General features: G+C 41.9%; 1 protein-coding gene across 2 annotated transcripts in view; it reads right to left on the bottom strand.

Annotated features, from left to right (window-relative positions):
* foxo3b (forkhead box O3b) overlaps positions 1-17,985 on the bottom strand; it is a 40,934-nt gene extending 22,949 nt beyond the window's left edge. Inside the window, exons 1-2 of one of the 2 annotated variants that reach the window (XM_067481382.1) lie at positions 17,715-17,985; positions 16,652-17,369 (exon numbers count right to left, since the gene is read on the bottom strand). In XM_067481382.1, coding sequence (XP_067337483.1) covers positions 16,652-17,209 — 558 coding nt within the window. In that variant the 5' untranslated portion in view covers positions 17,210-17,369; positions 17,715-17,985. The remainder of the gene's footprint in view (positions 1-16,651; positions 17,370-17,714) is intronic. The other variant, XM_067481381.1, reaches the window with a different exon arrangement.
* Between the last annotated feature and the right edge of the window lie 1,397 nt (positions 17,986-19,382).

Genomic DNA, 19,382 nt, shown 5'->3' with positions numbered 1-19,382 from the left:
TCCCTGCTTTATTCCCCCTTTCCTCTCTTGCCTCAAGTCTCACTGCGTTTGTAAGTTGGAACGTGGCCAATTAACACAACAGCCGGTTCGACAAACCGAGGTGGTGGAGGAGGGGAGCAGAGAGAGTAAGAGAGAGACGGCTCGCATCGCTATACACTGACCTACATACACTTCCACCCAGCTGATTGAATCCTATGTTGAGGCCTGCGGCCAATCGCGAGTGGGGGTGGAGTGCCAGGCAGCCAATGGCATCGGCTGCTCTCTGCGGAGCTCTTGCACTGTCTCCATACAGTTTTCAGTAATCATACAGGGGCAGAGAGAATGAGAGAGACAGAGAGAGAAAGAGTTGCCTGACAGATGAGAGTCACAGAAGCTGAACGAAAGAAAAATACTTTATTGTTGCTGTTTGCACAATCTCATGGCTAAAGGTCTTAAGACTTTTTTATGATGCCCTGACATGTAAAGCAAAAATCCCGAATAGTCAGCTTTTTGAGGCTTTATGATTTTGATCCAATGACAGTGATATAACCTTTCATTGTCCTTTTTTCAGTTATCTACATACAGTAGCTGCTTTACTTGGTGATCCCATGATAAAGAGTCGGCTACTGCTTTAGCTCTTTCCTAATTGTTCTCTTCACTCTTTAAGGTTTACTGTAGATGTCTGTGACTGATGGGAGGAACTCTGAGCTCATCTAAACACAGCCTCAAGACAGAGATGCTGAGATAACTGTCATCCAAACACACCAAACAAATAAACATCTAGAAGTACACACACACACACACACACACACACACACACACACCTTGCACAGTTCAATGCCACCACAGGGAGGATGAGGGCATCCCTGGCACTGACCAAAATGGAAAGTTCAACTCCAGCCAACACACTCCAGGCGAGAAAAGCTGACACAAGTGTTTATTTGTAGGTGCAACATAGGTATTACGCACTTTTTCTATTCTATTACACTTGCCATCATTTTGCTGTGGCAGCAAATAGGCGAAGGAAGAAAAAGAGTCTTCTAAAGAAGACAATGAAAAGCCTAGAAAAGCACAGTGAAAGAAAAAGAGGGGGCAGCGGGGAGGTGCAAGAAAGCAGCGTAAGGCACACTAACCTATATTTTAAAAGATGGAGGCTTATATGGCTCCCACAACAGAGCCCACGCTATGGAAATGATGGATTATGGGAAGGAAAGATAAGACAAAATGCTATACAGTACGGTGCCCAGTGACAAGATGGGATTTGTATCACTGGGTGTGCAGAGAAAAACAGATTTCTATGTGCACAAACATGCATGTACTGTAAACCACATATAGGCACTTACTGTATACTGTGCTTAAAACCCTTGAGTACTTCAGATCCATATCTGGTTCACACATCTTGGTAAACACAAACATGCAAATGCACACATACATTAATCAGACTAAAAGCTTTTCAACCACACAATGATGTCACTGCACAGCAATAATCAACAATCCATTCCCCAAGGATACAATGGTCAGCACAGGTCTGTCCTGCCTCACACTACTGGTCCTTACGAGGTCCCCCCACCAGCTCATTCTTTTTCACTGGACAGCTGAATCTATCAGGAGTGATTGGCCTTCATGAATAATGCACACATTGACTCAAGTGCTCATATGAAAATGGATCCTGACCCATCTACTTGAAACAAACAAACAAACAAAAAAAGGAGCAGCACTCAACGTGTTAAGCTCTTTCCAAAGTGAGGATTCTGGGATAATTATGCTGCATTCTGAAAGAAGGGTGGAGAGCTGGTGGGGACACACCAATCTGAATGCTGCACCATTACAGAGCATCGTCATCGTGGGTTCCGGAAGTTGTGCTTGTCTGAAATCCACCCTCCCCACACTCTAATGTTAGAAATGTCAGTAACTTTTTGATACTAATCATACCATGAAAGCCTTTAGAGTCTGAGATTGTTATTCATATGTAATTTATATACTTCTCTGACCGGGCAGATTTATCCACCCACTTTACTTTGAATCCCAAGATTATTAGATGATGCAAAAAAAAAAAAAAAAAAACATTTTCAGGCTTACCAGGGTGGCTACTGCTTACAGTGGACTGCACTGCAATGATGTGCAACATCCTTGTTTCAGTTCCAACCAAAAGCCTGTGATTCATCCCTCTTTTGACGTCATTTCCTGTTGTTTCTTGCTATAGGTGGTAATAAAGCATCTTCTTGTTGCAAGAGTTCTTTTTTATCAAAAATATGAGGCAGTTTTGCTTTCATTCTGAGATTTCCAAATTCTCACATCTTGTCATGATACTTTTATGTTTTTGCAGCATGTCAAAAGAAAGAAAATGGTACAAAATAGCCCCAGAGAACTGCAGAATATCAACAGTTATTTTTAAAAGTACTTCATAGTATTTTCTTCCCTCCCTGTCATTATCTTAAGTTATAGTCGCATATAGTGTGTAGGTTCTTTTACACAGACTAACAGTCTAACGGGGTGGGACTGCACATACTCTCTGCCTGCTTGTCTCTCCAGCCAGATCACATGAGCTCCAACAGTGTACAGTACCCCTCCTCCAACAGCACCAGTATGTTAAGAAAAGAAAACGAGGCAGATTCAGAAAAGGAGGAGAAAAACAGAAAGCGTGGGGCCCACTTTCTTTTTTTCTGATCTTTATCTGCTTTAAGCCTTCACATGTCATGGTGTCCTAAAGGATTCCTCCAGAAAGGAAAGTGTTTGTGCAGGGAAAGTGAGGGTGTCTCTCAGGGAAATGTACAACAACAGCTGAGGCCTGGGCTGTCCCCTGCATTAACCCATCCCCCTCTGCATACAGTACTAAACACATATGTGTCCATATATTCATAGTGAGTACAAAGCTTTCTCTATATCAGGGCCCCTCTTCATTCAGATGCCTGGAATAGCCTGACTGGGTCAAGCTTGCAGTGTGTATTACCTCAGTGTGGGAATTCGTAATGGTGCATGCTTAGTTCCCTCCAAATGTGCCCGTGTGTTTATCTGTGTATTCAGCATTCTGTCCTTGCTGTGGAGCCATATTGAGACCCTCCAGGTCTTGAGGTCAATGTCTCTGGGTATCAGTTACTCTCCTCAGCAGCACTGAGGGACCAAGTGATTGATGGACAGATGGCTCACTGGTCGGGATGAAGGTCGTTGTGGGAACAGAGGGGTGAGCTACAAGTCAAGAGGAGTCGCACATGCATGCACCCATAATGCTCACAAATACACCACCGCACGGGACGAAGAAGAAGGAGAAGCTGAAGGAGCGTGAGTGTGTGTGTGTGTATGTGTAAAACAGAAGCAAGACTCTGTGTCTGGGTTGAGCTGTGCCCCATGTGCCTTGGGGCTTTGGAGCGATTTCATGCCCCCATAAGCAATGAAACACACAGACCCACACACACACACACACACACACACACATTCTCTGCCCAGTTACCCATATCAGATAAAACAAAAGCATGGCACAAGACAGACAGGGACAGCAGACCAAAGATAGGCAATGAGACAAATCCTCTTCAACATGCATTTATTAAATGTTGCAGCAAAGTGTTCCAAACATTCATAAAGCATTCTCCTTTAAATGTTACATATCAAGTTTTATTGCCTCCTAGAAAGTAGTTTATGCCTTCTTAACCTTTGCACTGAAGACTGTGCTCAGGTTGTTACTCTCAAGAAAGGGGACATATGTGTCAAAGTAATATATGTCATGTTGGAATGTTTCTCTCTTGCAAGGCCTTTTGAGATGGAGAGTCGGGTTTTCATTCAGTATTTGGGAGTACAGACTGGTATTCACAGTGCCATCTCTGCTGCAGCATGCAGGCTCGTATTAGCACACTCCCACCACGTTTCATGGTTGGCAGTATGCATCAGGCAGTCACTGTGGAAATCCTGGTCCGATCCACACCAAACATGCTGGACCGCATCTGGGGTCCTGCTTTATTTTGGTTTCATCTGACCAAGGCCAGGCAACATTTCATGTTTTTTGTCAAGTTTATTTTTGCAGTTTTTGTCTGTTTTATAAACAGTGGTTTTCTTCTTGGAAGTCGTCCTCAAAGGCTGACTTCATGTCATGTCCTTCATGCTGTTTGTTCAGTCAGTGACACACCAATTTCCAGAGACAATCCTTATGTCAAAGTCAGAACCACTTACCAATCTGTCTTTCAGTGCAAGCTTGTGTAAACAAATTGTGACGTGTGGAGTCATCTCTGGGCCGCTACTATGTCCATGTAATATGGATCATAGTTCTTCTAACCGCTGCTGCAATTTTCAGCAGCCTACTGATTCTCTTGTACATGCTCCCATCTTTATGAAGTCTCCCAGTCCAGTTTTCTGTTCAGGAAATCTTTTGCCCCATGAAGCTGCATTTGATACAAACCAGGCCAATATTATTTAGGCGCTTGTGTTTACTGATTACATTATAACCTTGTTCTTGCTTCTAGCCTCAACTGAAAATCACAGGTGCTATCCATTTTGCAGCACTGAGGTTGTAAGTTTGGGCCTGTAATCTCAGTGTAGCCTATCCAACCTGTTGAATCATTCAACATTTTACTCATGACATGCCCACAGTAGCTTTTATAATACTTTAAGTGTCTGTAAGCTATTGAAGAAGACAAGGACATATTTCATAGCACAGTGTAATGTGATGTTTTTATTTTTCTAGACACAGCCGATCCAGAGATTTGACCTGGTATCCTTGGTTGCATATTCTCAGTGTACTATCTATGTTTTAGACCTTTGCATCAAATGCAACACTCTCATGTTGAATTTCAGCAGAGCAGAGTATTTGGGAGAAGGTAGAAGAGGTGTCTTGCTTTCGGTTTTAACAGTGGCCACCGAAACTGGCTTGAGAGTGAACAGTCCTCTCGGTCTTCTTTCTGGGTTACTGGGCCATTCACGTTATGACCTTTGCCTTCATCAGCTTAAGGTAGATGCTGCCAAGAGCCTGGAGCCAGATTTCACTAACTCCACAGACTCAACTTCAGATGTAAGTGTATGAATCTTTAGTTTTTATCCCAATCAAACAATGATGTGCTGTGGCGACCCTGAACTCGCGGGATAAGCCGAAAAAATAAATAAAAAATTTATTTAAGGTCAAGTCAGTTTATGCACTGTCAGCAAAGAAATAGGGGCAGTGCTTCTGTGCTCTGCATGCATATCTGCTGACAGTTATCAACCCTCCAACCTTCCCCATTCTGTCTTATAAAACCCAGGTGTGCAAACACAAAGATTTACCTAGGCCTCATAAATGATAGCAGATAAGATCGGTGGAGGGCAGAAATGAAAAGGAACCAGGCCCATCACCTCAGATCCAGAGTGAAGGAGCTCTAAACTAGAGAGTGACGTTCCTAGTTTTTTCACTTCTACTTAATCTAATTAATTATAAGGGGGCATGAATGTGTGTGCTAGATTCCATGGCAATCCATCCACCGATAACTAAGAAATAGCACTTAAAGCTCATAGTGACACTAGAAGAAAAGATGGACAAAGAGATCAACAAAATCATTAGGATTCATCATCCAGGGAACACAAATGTGAATAAATCGTTCTGGTCCAGCTAATAGATTTTTAATGAAACACCATAAAAAGTTCTCAATAAAAAGATGGACGGTTGTAGCAAGAGAACATGGATCCAGTTCGAGAGCTGATGAATTCCTGCTTTTAAAAAGTGACATGAGAAAGAAAAATGTCTTAATTGAAATTATGTCCCCTGTGTGTTTTCTATGTCCCTTTGCTGTTAGCCTGTTGTGCAAGGGGAAACAAAGGGAACAAATAAATAAACACTAAAGATGCTGACATTTTCAAATGTATTTTATGAGAAATTAAATGAAACTTTCTCTGTTTGTTTACTGTGTTCAGAAATTAACACACAAAGAGACACACTGTCTTTGATGTAATGTCAGCTGCTGCCATGAGCCTTGTCTTTTTGTTTCAGTGTTCTGCAGTTAAAGCAGGCTCAACAATGACTTGCCTTCATCCCACAATGACCCGCCTTCTACACGCACACACACACGGGCACGCACGCACACACACAGACATATCCTCTAAAATCCAGGGCCATAGTTGTAACTTTATGAAGAGTGGGATTAGTGTGTGGGACCTTGAGGCTAACTTACACAATGGACTCTGAACTACCATCTACATGAACACATCTGAGCAGTCCTTGAAACGCCAATACACACAAACACACACACACACACACACACACACACACGGACAAAAGCACATTGTGCTGAAAAATCGCCATAGGGACATTATGGGAACTATTATCAGATGTCCAAAAAGAACTAAAAACATCATTCCCTTCTTTTAATGATGCATAGAGGATGTGGAACATTGGAGCCCAGCATGTTTACAGCAACGCATCTCGAGCTATGTAATTCATACCAGAAACTAACACACTTTGCATGTGTAACCCTCACCTATAGTATTTCAAATGAATAGGAGAATCCTGTGTGTCCACATAGAAAGGCTGTAAGTCAAACAGGTGGCTGGCTGCTTGATGGCACTCTCAACCTTTGCTTATCAAATCTGGGAGTGGCGTCTCTGTGGTTGAAGAGCTCCAACCTTTAACTCTGTGTACATGGAGTTTGTAACGCTGCACAGTGGCAATGCAGAGTTGTCTTTTTGCACGTCAGACCGCACCATCTCTGTAAACAGGTGCTGATATGTTAGAAAGTCATACATTACCACAATTAATTTGCTAATCATTTAATAATTTGAGTATTTTGTCAAATTTAACTCTGAGTATTGGAATGTCACCCTTAGGCTGTGGGAAGCTTTAACTGATAAGTATTCAGCAGGAGCCTCCAGAACTCATGCTCAGTAAAGATGTATTGTCTCTTTTTACACACACTATGTAAAGACTTACAGCAGCCAGCTTAAAAATGTCTGATTTTGGGGTGTGGGTTAGTTTAAAGATGCTAACCATGTGACTCTAATGATGCTGGTTTAGCTCTTGGTGAGGATGACACATCTACGTTTCCATGTTTCATGCCTGTATGTCAACTTTCAAATAAGATAGCTTCTATAATCTGAATGTATGTTGAATAGTATTTCTTTAGGGTAGCACAATCAAATATAATTCTGGTAATTGTCATGTGTTACTGCATAAATGTGTTTTAATATAGTAAATGAATTGTCCAGAATATTAGAAGCCTTTGCTCTTTAATGCTATAACACACAAGCTGAAATTTATCTTAAGGAATCCACATTTACATCATGGGAGAGAAAACACTTTTTTGAATATAGGAAGTTGTATGTACTCTAACATACATAATATGGAGATTTGGTTGTTACATGTGAAATGAATATGTTCCTATTGTTCAAACAATCGGTTCAGTAGCCTTTGAAGGGAGAGAAACTGTATTTCTGCTTGTGGTGATGAGAATAGTAGCACAGCTCTCAGTGGCTTAGACACTGACACAATACAGTACATCACACCACTCTGAGAGGTAATCATAATCACCTTTTGAAAACTCTTTAAATCTGGCTAACACATCTGTGAACAAACAACACCTTTTTAGTGTGTTGGCTCAGTTTATCTGCAGCTCTGGTTTTCAGGAGACTGAATCTAGAATAATCTAAATCTAATCTGCATTCCCCTATGTGAACTAACAGAGAGGTATGGGTAGATCAAGGGGTGAAATACGGGGTGAACAGTGCAGGGAAATCTACAATTTTGCTTTTAAGAGCAAGTGAGAGCTTTTTCCTCCGTAATATGTCAGCAGCACATCACTTCCACGCCCCGTTCCCCACTTCTCTGCTTGTACCGTCTTCCTCGTCTGACTCAGAAAGCTTTATTGTAGTGAATTAAATGTTAATCAGGAACAGTAGCTCAGCGATGGCGGATAGGTGGAGTGGTGTAATTCAAAGAGACAGGCTCAGAAGGAGACAGATTAAAGTTTAAAACCTAAAGTTGCAATGGCAACACAAGTTCAGAGATAACTTCAAATCAGCCACAGACAGATGACTGTTGACATGAGTGTGGATGATGAAGGGGTGCAGAGAGGGAGATATTCAAACCCTCACCTGCTTCGCCTTGCCACAAAACACACACAAAAAACACTGCTTATAATTGTAACATTATACGCACAGTTAATCACATGTGAAAACTAGTCTGAGCAACACTCACAGAGGGTGTATGTATACAGAGGGTGTATGTATGGTATGCTGGTTTGTGTATGGTGGTGGTGACAGGAGTCGATTACAGAGGAGGAGGAGGAGGCAGAGGCCCACTTCAGCAATGTGGTTATCGGAGAACTGAGAAGCCCAGCCAGAATGGGAATGTTCAGTCTGACTGTGTGTGTGTGTGTGTGTGTGTGTGTGTGTGTGTGTGTGTGTGTGTGTGTGTGTGTATGTGTGTGTGTGTGAGGACAGGGGGAGGGGAGATGTGTTCACTGGGTCACTGTTATCAGCTGTCACCCAAACTGCAAGTTGTCCCCCTCTGCTTGTTTTCGGTTTCCATGGTGACAAATAAGTAACAACTCCCCCCTTCCCTCCCCCTGTTGACACATGTTTGCGTGCTTTAATGCACACATACACCCTAATTTGGATAGTCATTAAATGTATTCTAAACTCTCCTTTTCTGCTCAGCAGGACATCCTGTGCTGCACTGCCCATTTCCTGTTTCATATAAACAAATATTTCTATTATTGCATTCAAGCTCACTGTTGTGTTTGTTATATCAACACATAAATGGGTCAGATAACAGCAGGTGAAAAAGGAAGAAGACCAAGAACAAGAAGCAGGGATGACTGTAATAGCTTATGCTCCATTCTCATCAAATAATCTAATTTGAACTGTGGCTCGGGGGGTTGGCAGCACGGTGGTGGAGTGGTTAGTGCAGCCACTCGAAGCTAAAAAGTCCCCCGGTTCGAATTCGCCTTCTTGCAAGTTTATACTGCTCCCTATAAATACACAAGTGAAGGTAGATATAATATTATTGAAAACATTTGCTTATACATTCTGAGAGTTAGATGCAATATCCAGCTGGAGTCTGACACCTTTGTAGTATGGCAGAACAATTAGTTGAAGCCAGGGGGAATAGATGCTTCTATTCCAAGAACATTTTCTCCTTTTAAATATTACTTAGTGAGTGTCTTAACTCATTGATCTTTACATGTAACTTTTTAAGTAACTATAACTTTACATATATAAGTATCAAGAAAAGCAAAAAAGTTTACTCTCAAAAAAGTTGAACCATTACTTTTGTAATTTTGCACATTTATTGTTTAATTAGACTCACAGGATAGCGTGTCACAGATAAAGCTGCTTATAACTCAAATAATTCACATAGAGTAGTAGTTGACAAAATTATAATCCACAGCAAATGTAAATGTGTGAACTGTGGCCACTGGTGCTTTTTTGAAACAGCTGATTGATGCAATAGCTCAGACAAAAATATACCTCTGCAAACATTATGTCCAGACGTGCAACATAGCCATTTTTTTTTTATGTTTGTGTTGCACATGTGTGTATTTGCAGAGATATCCCATTTAGACAGAGCAAACTGGGTTAAAAATAAAGTCTAATTACTGGTTTCTTAGATGTTTTATTTATTTTTCCAGTGGCAGACAGTCGGCATGTCTTGGAGCAACACGCTCATAGCATGTTTTTCCAGTCAGACTTGTGTTTCTGTACTCTCTCGCTCTCTCTCTGTCATGAAACTATAATTTTCTGCTTCATAGAATTTATTGATCATGCTGAACACTGGGCCTCTTGCACGAAAGTTTCGGAATGTTTTCTTGAATTTCTCCTGCACAAACCATTCCATAAATCGTTCTTCTTTAAATGACTTGTGCCACCTGTTCATGTGCAGCTACGGCACAATCAGCACCCCAAAACGGTCAGCTAGTCGCAGCAGAACTAGAAAATGTGTAAACTACATTTGTCAGTGACGTGTCATCAGAGCAGTGATGTACTGTGGCAGGAGTACAAAGGAAATGGTTCAGACTGCATGAAGTTAGACATTAATAAACAGCATAAAGCAAAGCATTCCATGACTAATACTTGCGTAGGTTAAGGAGACAATAGAAAATATTCTTGCTATTGTTGGGTGTTGTCTCAGAATCAAGGAGAAGAAGGTTCCCTCCTTAAGACAAAAATGTTAATTTAGCATTCTTTTTTATTATATAGTATATGCTGTGCATGTTAATTAAATAAATGTCTGTAGTGCAGTTAGATAAACCTTTTTTCTTAAGTCTACAAATGTGTTTTAGGCCCTGCATTAGAAAATAATCAGTCTGTTCTAAGAGAAAATTCCAAATAAAAGAAATGTTGGTCAACGCCACAAATCCTTTTAAATTGCTCATAGAGTATATGGCAGTTGAGCAGAAATCTGTTTGCACGAGTGGCTCTTGCATGATGTCCAATCTCCTTGGTTTACCCTTTATCCATGGAGGTCAAAGTTCAGGGTCAACAACTGAACAGCAAGCCTATACCTGGGAGCAATTCAGACACTTGTTTATTGAGGACCCTTTGACACAGATACAGGTTTAACCCGTGTACTCACGTTTAAGCTAATTAGACAGAGCTCTGCTTTGAGCTGGTATGTGGTAGATGCAAATACCCTGATCTCTACCCCCAGTATATCCTATTGTAAATGTTTTTTTTCATTACGATGCCTTTGTTACCTACCTACTGTACCAATGCCAACTCCTCCTTCTTGTAACTACAGCTTTGCTCTTAGCTGCACTTATCTGGCTGAAACACCAGTGTCATGCAACAAAAGTTGGAAAAGATCTGTTGTAATCTGATGTTGTATAAAGTGCTGAGCAACTGTTTTGCAGTGTGAGGGTGCTTTGATAGAAGGGACAGAAGCATTGGCGATTCAACAGATTCTAAATAGTTGCTGAAACGTGACAGTTCCTCAAGCTCCAGTCTTACACAGCAGTGAACAAGTAAACGTTAATCTTCTGGGGAAATTCCACCTTAGATTTGTTATGATGCAAATTGTAGAAAAATACAGCATCAGCGTTACTGGTCAGGTTTATTAATAAAGTGAATAATACTTACAACCATGGAGATAGCTGAAGTACAGTAAAAATGCATGAGTGCCGCCTCTTTACTTGTATATTATAAAACATTTTGCCAAGAATTAGATGAGAAAACGATACTAAATAAAGCAAATAAATTGTTAACAACACTATTTGTATCAATTTTGTCCTGCAAGAACACCTAATGTACAGCACATGAGTTGCAGCACACACGCCAGTCAAACTCCAGCTCTGATCTTTAGTGTGTAATCAGTGTATGAGACACGAGGGTTTGTATTTGTGATGTTATCAGGGTCTATGCATGTGCAGGGAGTTGGTTACTTTTTTCCTGTGTGTGTGTGTGTGTGTGTGTGTGTGTGTGACCGTTTAGTGCATAAAAATCACGATTCACAAACCACATACTCATTTCATATATAGAATCTGCATATTTTCACAACAGCAACAATGTGGCCATAATGTCTCTGAAAAATGCTGAAGTATTTTCATAATGGCAGCAAAAAGATGAGAAGGAGTCCAGAGAGTTTGAAGTGTAACAAGAGGAGAGGCCTAAGATATATTGCCATTCATTAGAGCCCATAACAGATTTCAAGAGTTGTGCTTCAGAGGAGCGGCCGGGGGGATTGCTTGATTTTTGCTCACCACAGTGTTTTACATCCACAAAAATGAGGGAGCTGGCAGGAAAATAATGAGGGATGGTGTATGAGAAAGAGAGACCGAGAAAGAGAGAGAAGCGATTGGAGGGGAAATAAGAGGGGGTTGAGTGATGAAAAGAAGACAGAAACTGTGAAACAGGGTTAGCCTTTAGCCAAGAACAGGGTCTTAAAAATTAATACAGTGATCTGAATTCATTCCAAGCACATTAAATAATTGAGGAGTGTCTTTGAGGGGAACAGATCGCGAGGAGTGTGACATGGCTGGGGTGATGCGGAAGCAGAAAATTATGCAAAAACCAGTGAGAAACAAAAAGCTGCTTTTCTTTTCTTTTCTGTTTTTTTTTTTTTTGTAGCCTGACCTTTTGACAGTATTAAGGCGAAGAGCGCTTGTACACACAAAACATATTCAGGAGATGTCAAAATGACAACAAGATATGGTCTCATGTTTCAGAGGCTAGACTAATTAGGACAGAAAATCTGACGAATGACGTGTCCACTCTCACACACACAGACAAAAATAGTGAGATACTATGTGGCCAACACACACTAGGTGGGCAAACGTATGTGGATGTTCCTGTCCAGAAGCTTCTACGAATATTTCTCTCATGCTGAGGAAAATAGGGTTTCACACTATCCACTTACTCCTCTGTAAAGTAAATACAGACATGTAGCCTAAATTTAGTCAGCTTAGCTTAGCACAAAGACCAGTCTATCCAAAAGTAAAATCTGCCAAGCCCTCTAAGCCCACATAACCACACCGTGTCATTTTATACAGAATAAACAAATGAGATATAGAAAGTTAATAAGATAAGTTAATAAGCTGGTATAAGCTGGTAAACTGATACTTTTTTCATTAGACACAGCCAGGCCAGGCATACTCCTCCTTTGTCCTCCTTTCTGTGCACTAATCTAAGCAAACTAGTGGCTGGTGGCAATCTCATGTTTGCTGAGAGTGGTAGAGATCTTATCATTTAACACTGTGCAAGAAAAATCTTAAACCTTAAAGAGAAACCTTGTTGCTGCAGCATACAGTGATTCTTTAATTAATAATGCAAGTCTAAATTTGTTTGGAATAAAGTCCCTTTGCTCTTCCCGCATTACAATGGCCACGAGCACAAAGGGTTGTACATTAAGAAATTATTCTCTAAGTCTGGTGTAGAAGGTCTTGACTGATCTATACAGAACCTTCATTCAAAACAATGGAAACAAACTGGGGCGCCTGTGATAAGCAGGATGCTATAATCCAACGTCAGGTTATTATAGCAGCACACAAAAACAATTTGGAAATTAAATGTTTAACAATCACATATGGATGTAATGTTCAGGTGTTCCCATGCTTTTTGCCGTAGGGAATCACTGAGAGATGTATAATCCAGATGCAACAAACCTCATCTGGCACACAACGAAATATGTGTCCATTGATTGGAAATGAAACTAGAACACTGCCAGGGGGGGTTTCCTCCATGCACAGGTTAACTGCTCGGGATGAAGGGGGGCCTGGAGCTGGTGGGTTCCCATAACCCATCGCCCCTTTACCCTCACACACCCTCAAACCCCTCCACTGGGAATCACAGCCAGTGGGCAGTTGTAATACACCAATTTAGAGGAAAGCTTGTTAATTTACTCCCTTAGCTCCCCCTCCCATCTCCTTCTACTGTCATCACCTCTACCCCCTCCCCTCATGACCCTCCCCTTTTTATTGCCTTTTTGCTTCAGTAACTTCAGATTGGCACAATGCCAGGTACCTGAAGGCTCTCTCTTTCTCACACACACACACACAAATGAACACAGACAGCCTTCAGCATTAAATGTATTTCCTTACTAGCCAGTCTTTTGTAAACATCTGACGGTTCCTGCAGGTTAAAATTCCAGGCTGTAATATTATTCATGGGAGGCACTGGGATCTTATCACCCACATAAAGCTCATTTCATTCTACTTTGATGGACAGTTAATAAAAGGACTCATGGTTTTCTCTTTTTTGTCAGCCCCTTTCCTTTTATGAACCTTATCCTGCTCCAATAGGAACAATAAATTATTTCAGCTTGCTGGGCAACTAAAAAGGCAACGGGTGGATTTATGATGGGCTGATTTCCCCTAAACATAGTCAGATAAGAGAATGTTGGATGAGTAGAGTGGGGGTGGGGTGTGTTTTTTGGGGGACTTGTGATGTCAAAATCAAATGTGAAAAGGTGTGTTTAAGTCTTATGGCGAACATTAACTTTAAAAACCGGCAAACAGCCATCAATTACAGGACAACACTCAGACCAATGTAAGCAGTAAACGTCTTGTGTTGACAATAAACACTACTTGCAGCCACCCTAGGGGTCCTGAAGATAATGTAATCTAATGAATGAATCGTAATGGAACTGACCCTGCAGCAGAGACTCACAGTCATGAACCCTGGTGATAAGCCTGAACATGTCCAGGCACTGCACTGTATGTCTGCTCATGTCTGTCTGTGTGGGAATGTATGGCACCTTGAAAAACCATGTAAGAAAACCTTTAGAGCCAGCGTGATCTGATGCTGAGGGAACTGTATGTACTGTGTATGTGTGGTCATTAAAACCTCATAATATCAGATGAGAATATCAGACTTGTGTGTGTGTGTATTTACACTGTGACATAACTAGGTCTTGGCCAGTGATGGGCAGCTGCTGGGAACAAGGAGTCTGATACAACAGAGTTAAGTAACATTAGAGAGTACAAGGTTCAGTGGAGACAGGAATACATGCACGCACACACACACTTAAACACCCACTTATTTAGTTGCACATAGATACACACAGGTGCATTTTTTTTTTCGATTATGCAAAGACACACATACACAGACATGCACACACAGTACATTACAGGCATGTTTAAAGGGACATGTGCTATTTTGAGAGGCAGCCCATCACTCCCCATCATGCCAATGTATGGCACCTTGAACTAGAGTGCTCCTGTCAAACTCTAAACAGCACCCAAGACATAATGTAATTTGTCTTGGGTGTTGTTTAGCACAATAAATCATTGTGTCTGATTTATTTAAGAATTTAAATCACTAAAAAGACCAAAGTTCTGTATTGTTTGAATCATACACCTCCTATATTCTGACAGTCTACTAAGAAGAAGACACCCTAAAAAACATCTGCATACAATAAATATGTAAGAATTGCCAAGTACTTTTCTTTGAAAAGTTAAGAGTTGTTTTCCTTTAAACCTCTTTTTCCCACATAACCAAAGAGCGCGAACTGTACAAGATCAGCTTAAAAAGGAAAGAAAGTCAATAAGGTTGTGATTGTAGCTGATTATTTGCAACATTTAGAAAGAGAGATAAAAGTATTGACTATTGCCAAGCTCTAAAAATACAAACATGTGCGACAACGTCAAGTTTAGATCATAGCTGAAATTCTCTAGATTGAGTTCTGTGTTGTATAAGAACAGGCAAATGACCAACTATTATATTTCTATTAAAAGCATTTCCAGTGGCTTCCCTTGGTTAAGGACCATCTAAGGTGATAAAAGATTTCCTTATCTCTGTCTTAACCTACTTTTGCTAGGGCTAATGGTTAACTGACAAACATATGAAGCAGAATGACGTAAGTGGGAACCTGGGGGAGAAACCCAGAGGGATTACTAGGATTTTCTCAGCAAATCTCCTCAACAAAGGTGCCCTGGCTGCATGAAACAGCAGGTGTACAAAACCCCGCTCTGTGTGGAGGTGAAACCTAAGAGTCTGGTGCAATGTAGAGGGTTAGGACTCCTGGCTCTGCAGTCTTTGGTGTCATTGTATTCTTACTAAAATTTATAGTTAGTCTGTGAGATGGTCTGGTGTGAAGCACGAGGATGTATCATTGTACTGAAAAGTCTTTATTTCATTTCCATTTGATGTGTTTTTAAAAACCTGAAAGCAGAGGCTTGAGATTTACTGACAGAAACATTTGTAACATTAAACCGCGACAGCTTTGCTCTTACACCCAAAATTCTTAGGAGCACAAGCCCTGTCTGGTGATGGTGTAGCTGGCCTTGACTTGATGGAGCTGCACACACCTCCTTCTGTGCTCTTCACTGAAGCATGTCACATGGCAAAACTTGAGATGGTCTCCACAAGGAGTGGGACAGGTCCTACATCCTCTGTGAATCTCTGCTCTCTGTTCTTCCTACTCTCTCTCCCTAACCCATATGTCTTTTGGGTGACCAGATCACTGCCTATAAATTGAAGCTGTATTCTTAGCTTAGCCACAAGTTATGCAATTCCCTCATGGCAGGATCAGCAACCTTGGCAGTTGCTTACCTGACCCAAGAGACTGGCACATCCCTGCCAAGGTTTACATAACAAACGGCAAGCTGGCTAATGCCTCTGTGGTTACAACAGCATAGTGGGAATTTAGCTTCTAAACATCAAATTCACAAAATGACTGCATATGTATGCCACATAGTGGAGGTTATACAAAAATGAGAGGTTTTAAGAGGATCCACTGCTTTGTTTCCATTCAGCTCCTTGCCCTGTTAATGGATTAGCTGCTGTTCACTAGCCTGCCTTATGTAATTGTATCATTCACTGAGTCTTAGAGCGCAACTCAAAATAGGCAACTGTGTTTCCAGACAAACCGGTTACAAATTTCTGTTTGCTCTAATTCCAGCCATGTGACTGTGGGCTCAGAGGAATACTATGCAGAATGCGTCACATAAAAAAGACAAAGGACGTGCACCTCATTTACATTAAAACAAGCCAACACTTTTTTTTGTCCATTATATGTCTGGGAGTACGATGTGTTTGGTCAACGTGTAGATCACGGCTCTTAATGAAATTAATGATATTACATGCGAACAATATACAATTTGCACTGGAATAATAAAGTCAGGTTTAATGAGTGCAAGACTTTCCAAAACCGTAAAAATACTAGTACGCTGGCCTAACTGCGTGCGTGAGTGTCTGTCTGTGTACATCAGTTTACAAGCCACATGCTTTTTTGTTTTTGTTTTGATGGAGGAAGGAGGGGGGCCGAGTGGGTGAGTGGGACGACTCTTACCTTCCATCCTGCAGAGCTGTTGCTGTCGCCTTTGTCTTTGAAGTAGGGGATGGATCGCACCATCCAGTCATAAATTTGGGACAGTGTAAGTCTCTTGTCCGGTGCGCTGTCGATGGCTTTGGTTATCAGATCAGCGTAGGAGAGGTTCCCCCAGGCGTTGCGGCGGGAGGATGCCTTCCTTGGGGTCTGCTGAGCAGCCAGGCTGCTGGGTGTCAGCGTGCCAGAGGTGGCCGTAGGGGAGTGTGAGGAGAGCGGGGAGCCTCCGCTTTCTTGGCCAGGGGAGGAGAGGGCTCCATCGGCCACGGGGCTGTTGCTGCTCTGGTCCTCTATCGCCACGCCAGGGCCATTGACACTGATGGCTGTAGGGGTGGCATTGTCCTCTTCATCATCCTCTTCCTCGGGGATGATATCTGTGTCGTTGCTCTCCGGTTTCACCGTGTTCGACTCGGGTCGTGGCAGCGGCCAGGTGCAAGATCTGGGTCGCGTCTGGGGCTCGAAGTCTGGGTCGATGACCACGTCCAAGTCCGGGACAGGCTCTGGGAGCGGAGCCTCAGCCATTATCTCCTGCACCGGTCACAACCTCGCCCCCGCACCCAGGTAATAAAAGTTATAAGACAAGAAATGAAGAGCTGTCAAAGTCGCGTCCCATGAATGCGCGCTCCCGTCCTTTGTTGCTATTCTACACCAGCGAAGTCCCAAGCAACTTAGCAAATAACGCCTGTTGAGGACATAAAGATAGAATAAATCAACCCAGGCTAAAATACAAGGTATCCTACAGAAGAGATGGGCTTCAATACTTCCGCAGAAAGTGCAGGCTGACAAATTTCTGTCAGTCTACAACACTTCTTTAAAATAACAGAAAGGGGTCCCGTAAAGCAATTTGCTTCTATAAGATATGAGCTTCACAGGTCTACATTCAGAAAAAGAAATCAGTTGTTCTACACACAACGCCGCACAGGAGCAAGGATCTGAACCCCCCCAACTGGAGATCAGTGGGGGAGAAAGTGCTCAACGCTCATTTCTCTGGGAAATAAATCCCCTCTGAACAGTTTAAATGAAATACCTTGCACGGCCAGTCCCTTGCGCTCCGTTGTACAAAAACCCAGAAGCGACTAGATCACGGATTGTCCACAGCTACTTCCAGATGCCATCTTGACTCTTTTCTCTTTCACGGCTCCAAGTGCGCTCAGATACAGAGACAGATAGGGGGTGTGCAGGACAAGTCAGTGTCGATGTGGAATAAGACTGCCACCTCACTCTGGATTACTACTGTATCTCGATTTGCTCTCCACAGAGCGTTGAGCACACACTCGCACACACATATACACACTCACATACACACACACACACGCCAGGGCCAGCCCCCTGGATCCTTTGCATGGGATCGCCTTTTAAAGAGACACACTACAGTCCTACTGGACGGTGCCGTGCGTGCGCGCAGGTGGAGGCTGGTGCATGTCTTGACATGTTGGTTAATGTGTTAAAGGGGATGTTTACAAGCTGAACTTTATAGGATGGTGCCAGTAAAACAACTGGGACAACAGGTGTGCTTCTATTATGTCAACAGTTCAATTAATTAATTAATCGACCCCTTCCCCCTTAAAAATTAACTACCAAAATTTACCTCTAATAACCTAATGTCTGTAATAACTCAGTGGCACAGACAGAAACATGGATTGCTTCACAATAACACTATAATAATAATAATAATAATATAATCTCACAAGTATTCCCTGATCGTCGTCTTATTGTTTCTGACGTTTCAATGCGTCTTTAATTGTTGGACAAGCTGTCAATCACACCTGTCACGGTGCGCAGGCCACGCCCCCTATGGCATCGAGGGGTGACGTCATTCGTTTATTAGCTAGAGATGACAGCAGAAATCCTAGCTGGTCCTCCATCCTGCAAGTGATGCTCTGGACCCTCCTCCTCCACCTTGACTGGATCAAAACAGCCTCATCTACGTCTTCTTTGTTTCACCGAGGGCTGCCTGCGCGGCCACGTGCGCGTGCTTCCACTTTATGTGCAGGAATGCGCGTTCACATCCGACCTTAAGATATCGCTTTAATATTAGGCTATTGTATAGATTTATTATAGTTCATTTGATATAAATTCTATTATATTATTTAACACCCCAATTTACTATATCATATTAAAGTGTAATTTATTTGTGATACAGTATTCTTTGAATGAATGAATACTTCTACTGTAGCTATTTTATGACTAACAGCATAGCACTGAATATACACAAATCCTGAGAGACTTGTTCTCTACAAGGTTGAACACTATTGTTTAACTGTGTTCACTGACACACATTTACCCAGCAGACTGGCACAGCAGCCATCTTCATTCAAAGCAGCAGCCTAGAGTCTGTACAGGATTACAGGAGATAGTATGTGTACACGTACACGCATTGTGTGATGGTTTTTGTTCCCTTTACATCAAACAGAATACCTGATGCAGCAGTTTGGCTCCTGCAGAGAACTATAGAGTTAACTGCTCACTGGATGTACAGAGAGAGGTTGAGATGTCTGAAGGTGTGCAACACATGCAGAAATACAGCCAGGCAGAGGCACTTCACAATTGAATACATTTCTTTTATTACGTTAAAGAACTGCAAGCATAAGTATGAAGTTTGTGATTAGTGATGATTGAGTGTAGTATTGTGTTTGAGTTGTTCCTTATACAAACCTACTACACTGATGAAGACCTGCAAAAGGCAAAGACATCC

The sequence above is a fragment of the Channa argus genome, chromosome 17 (genome assembly GCF_033026475.1).
Source record: "Channa argus isolate prfri chromosome 17, Channa argus male v1.0, whole genome shotgun sequence".
Taxonomy (NCBI): domain Eukaryota; kingdom Metazoa; phylum Chordata; class Actinopteri; order Anabantiformes; family Channidae; genus Channa; species Channa argus.
This window is presented reverse-complemented; position numbering and strand designations above follow the sequence as displayed.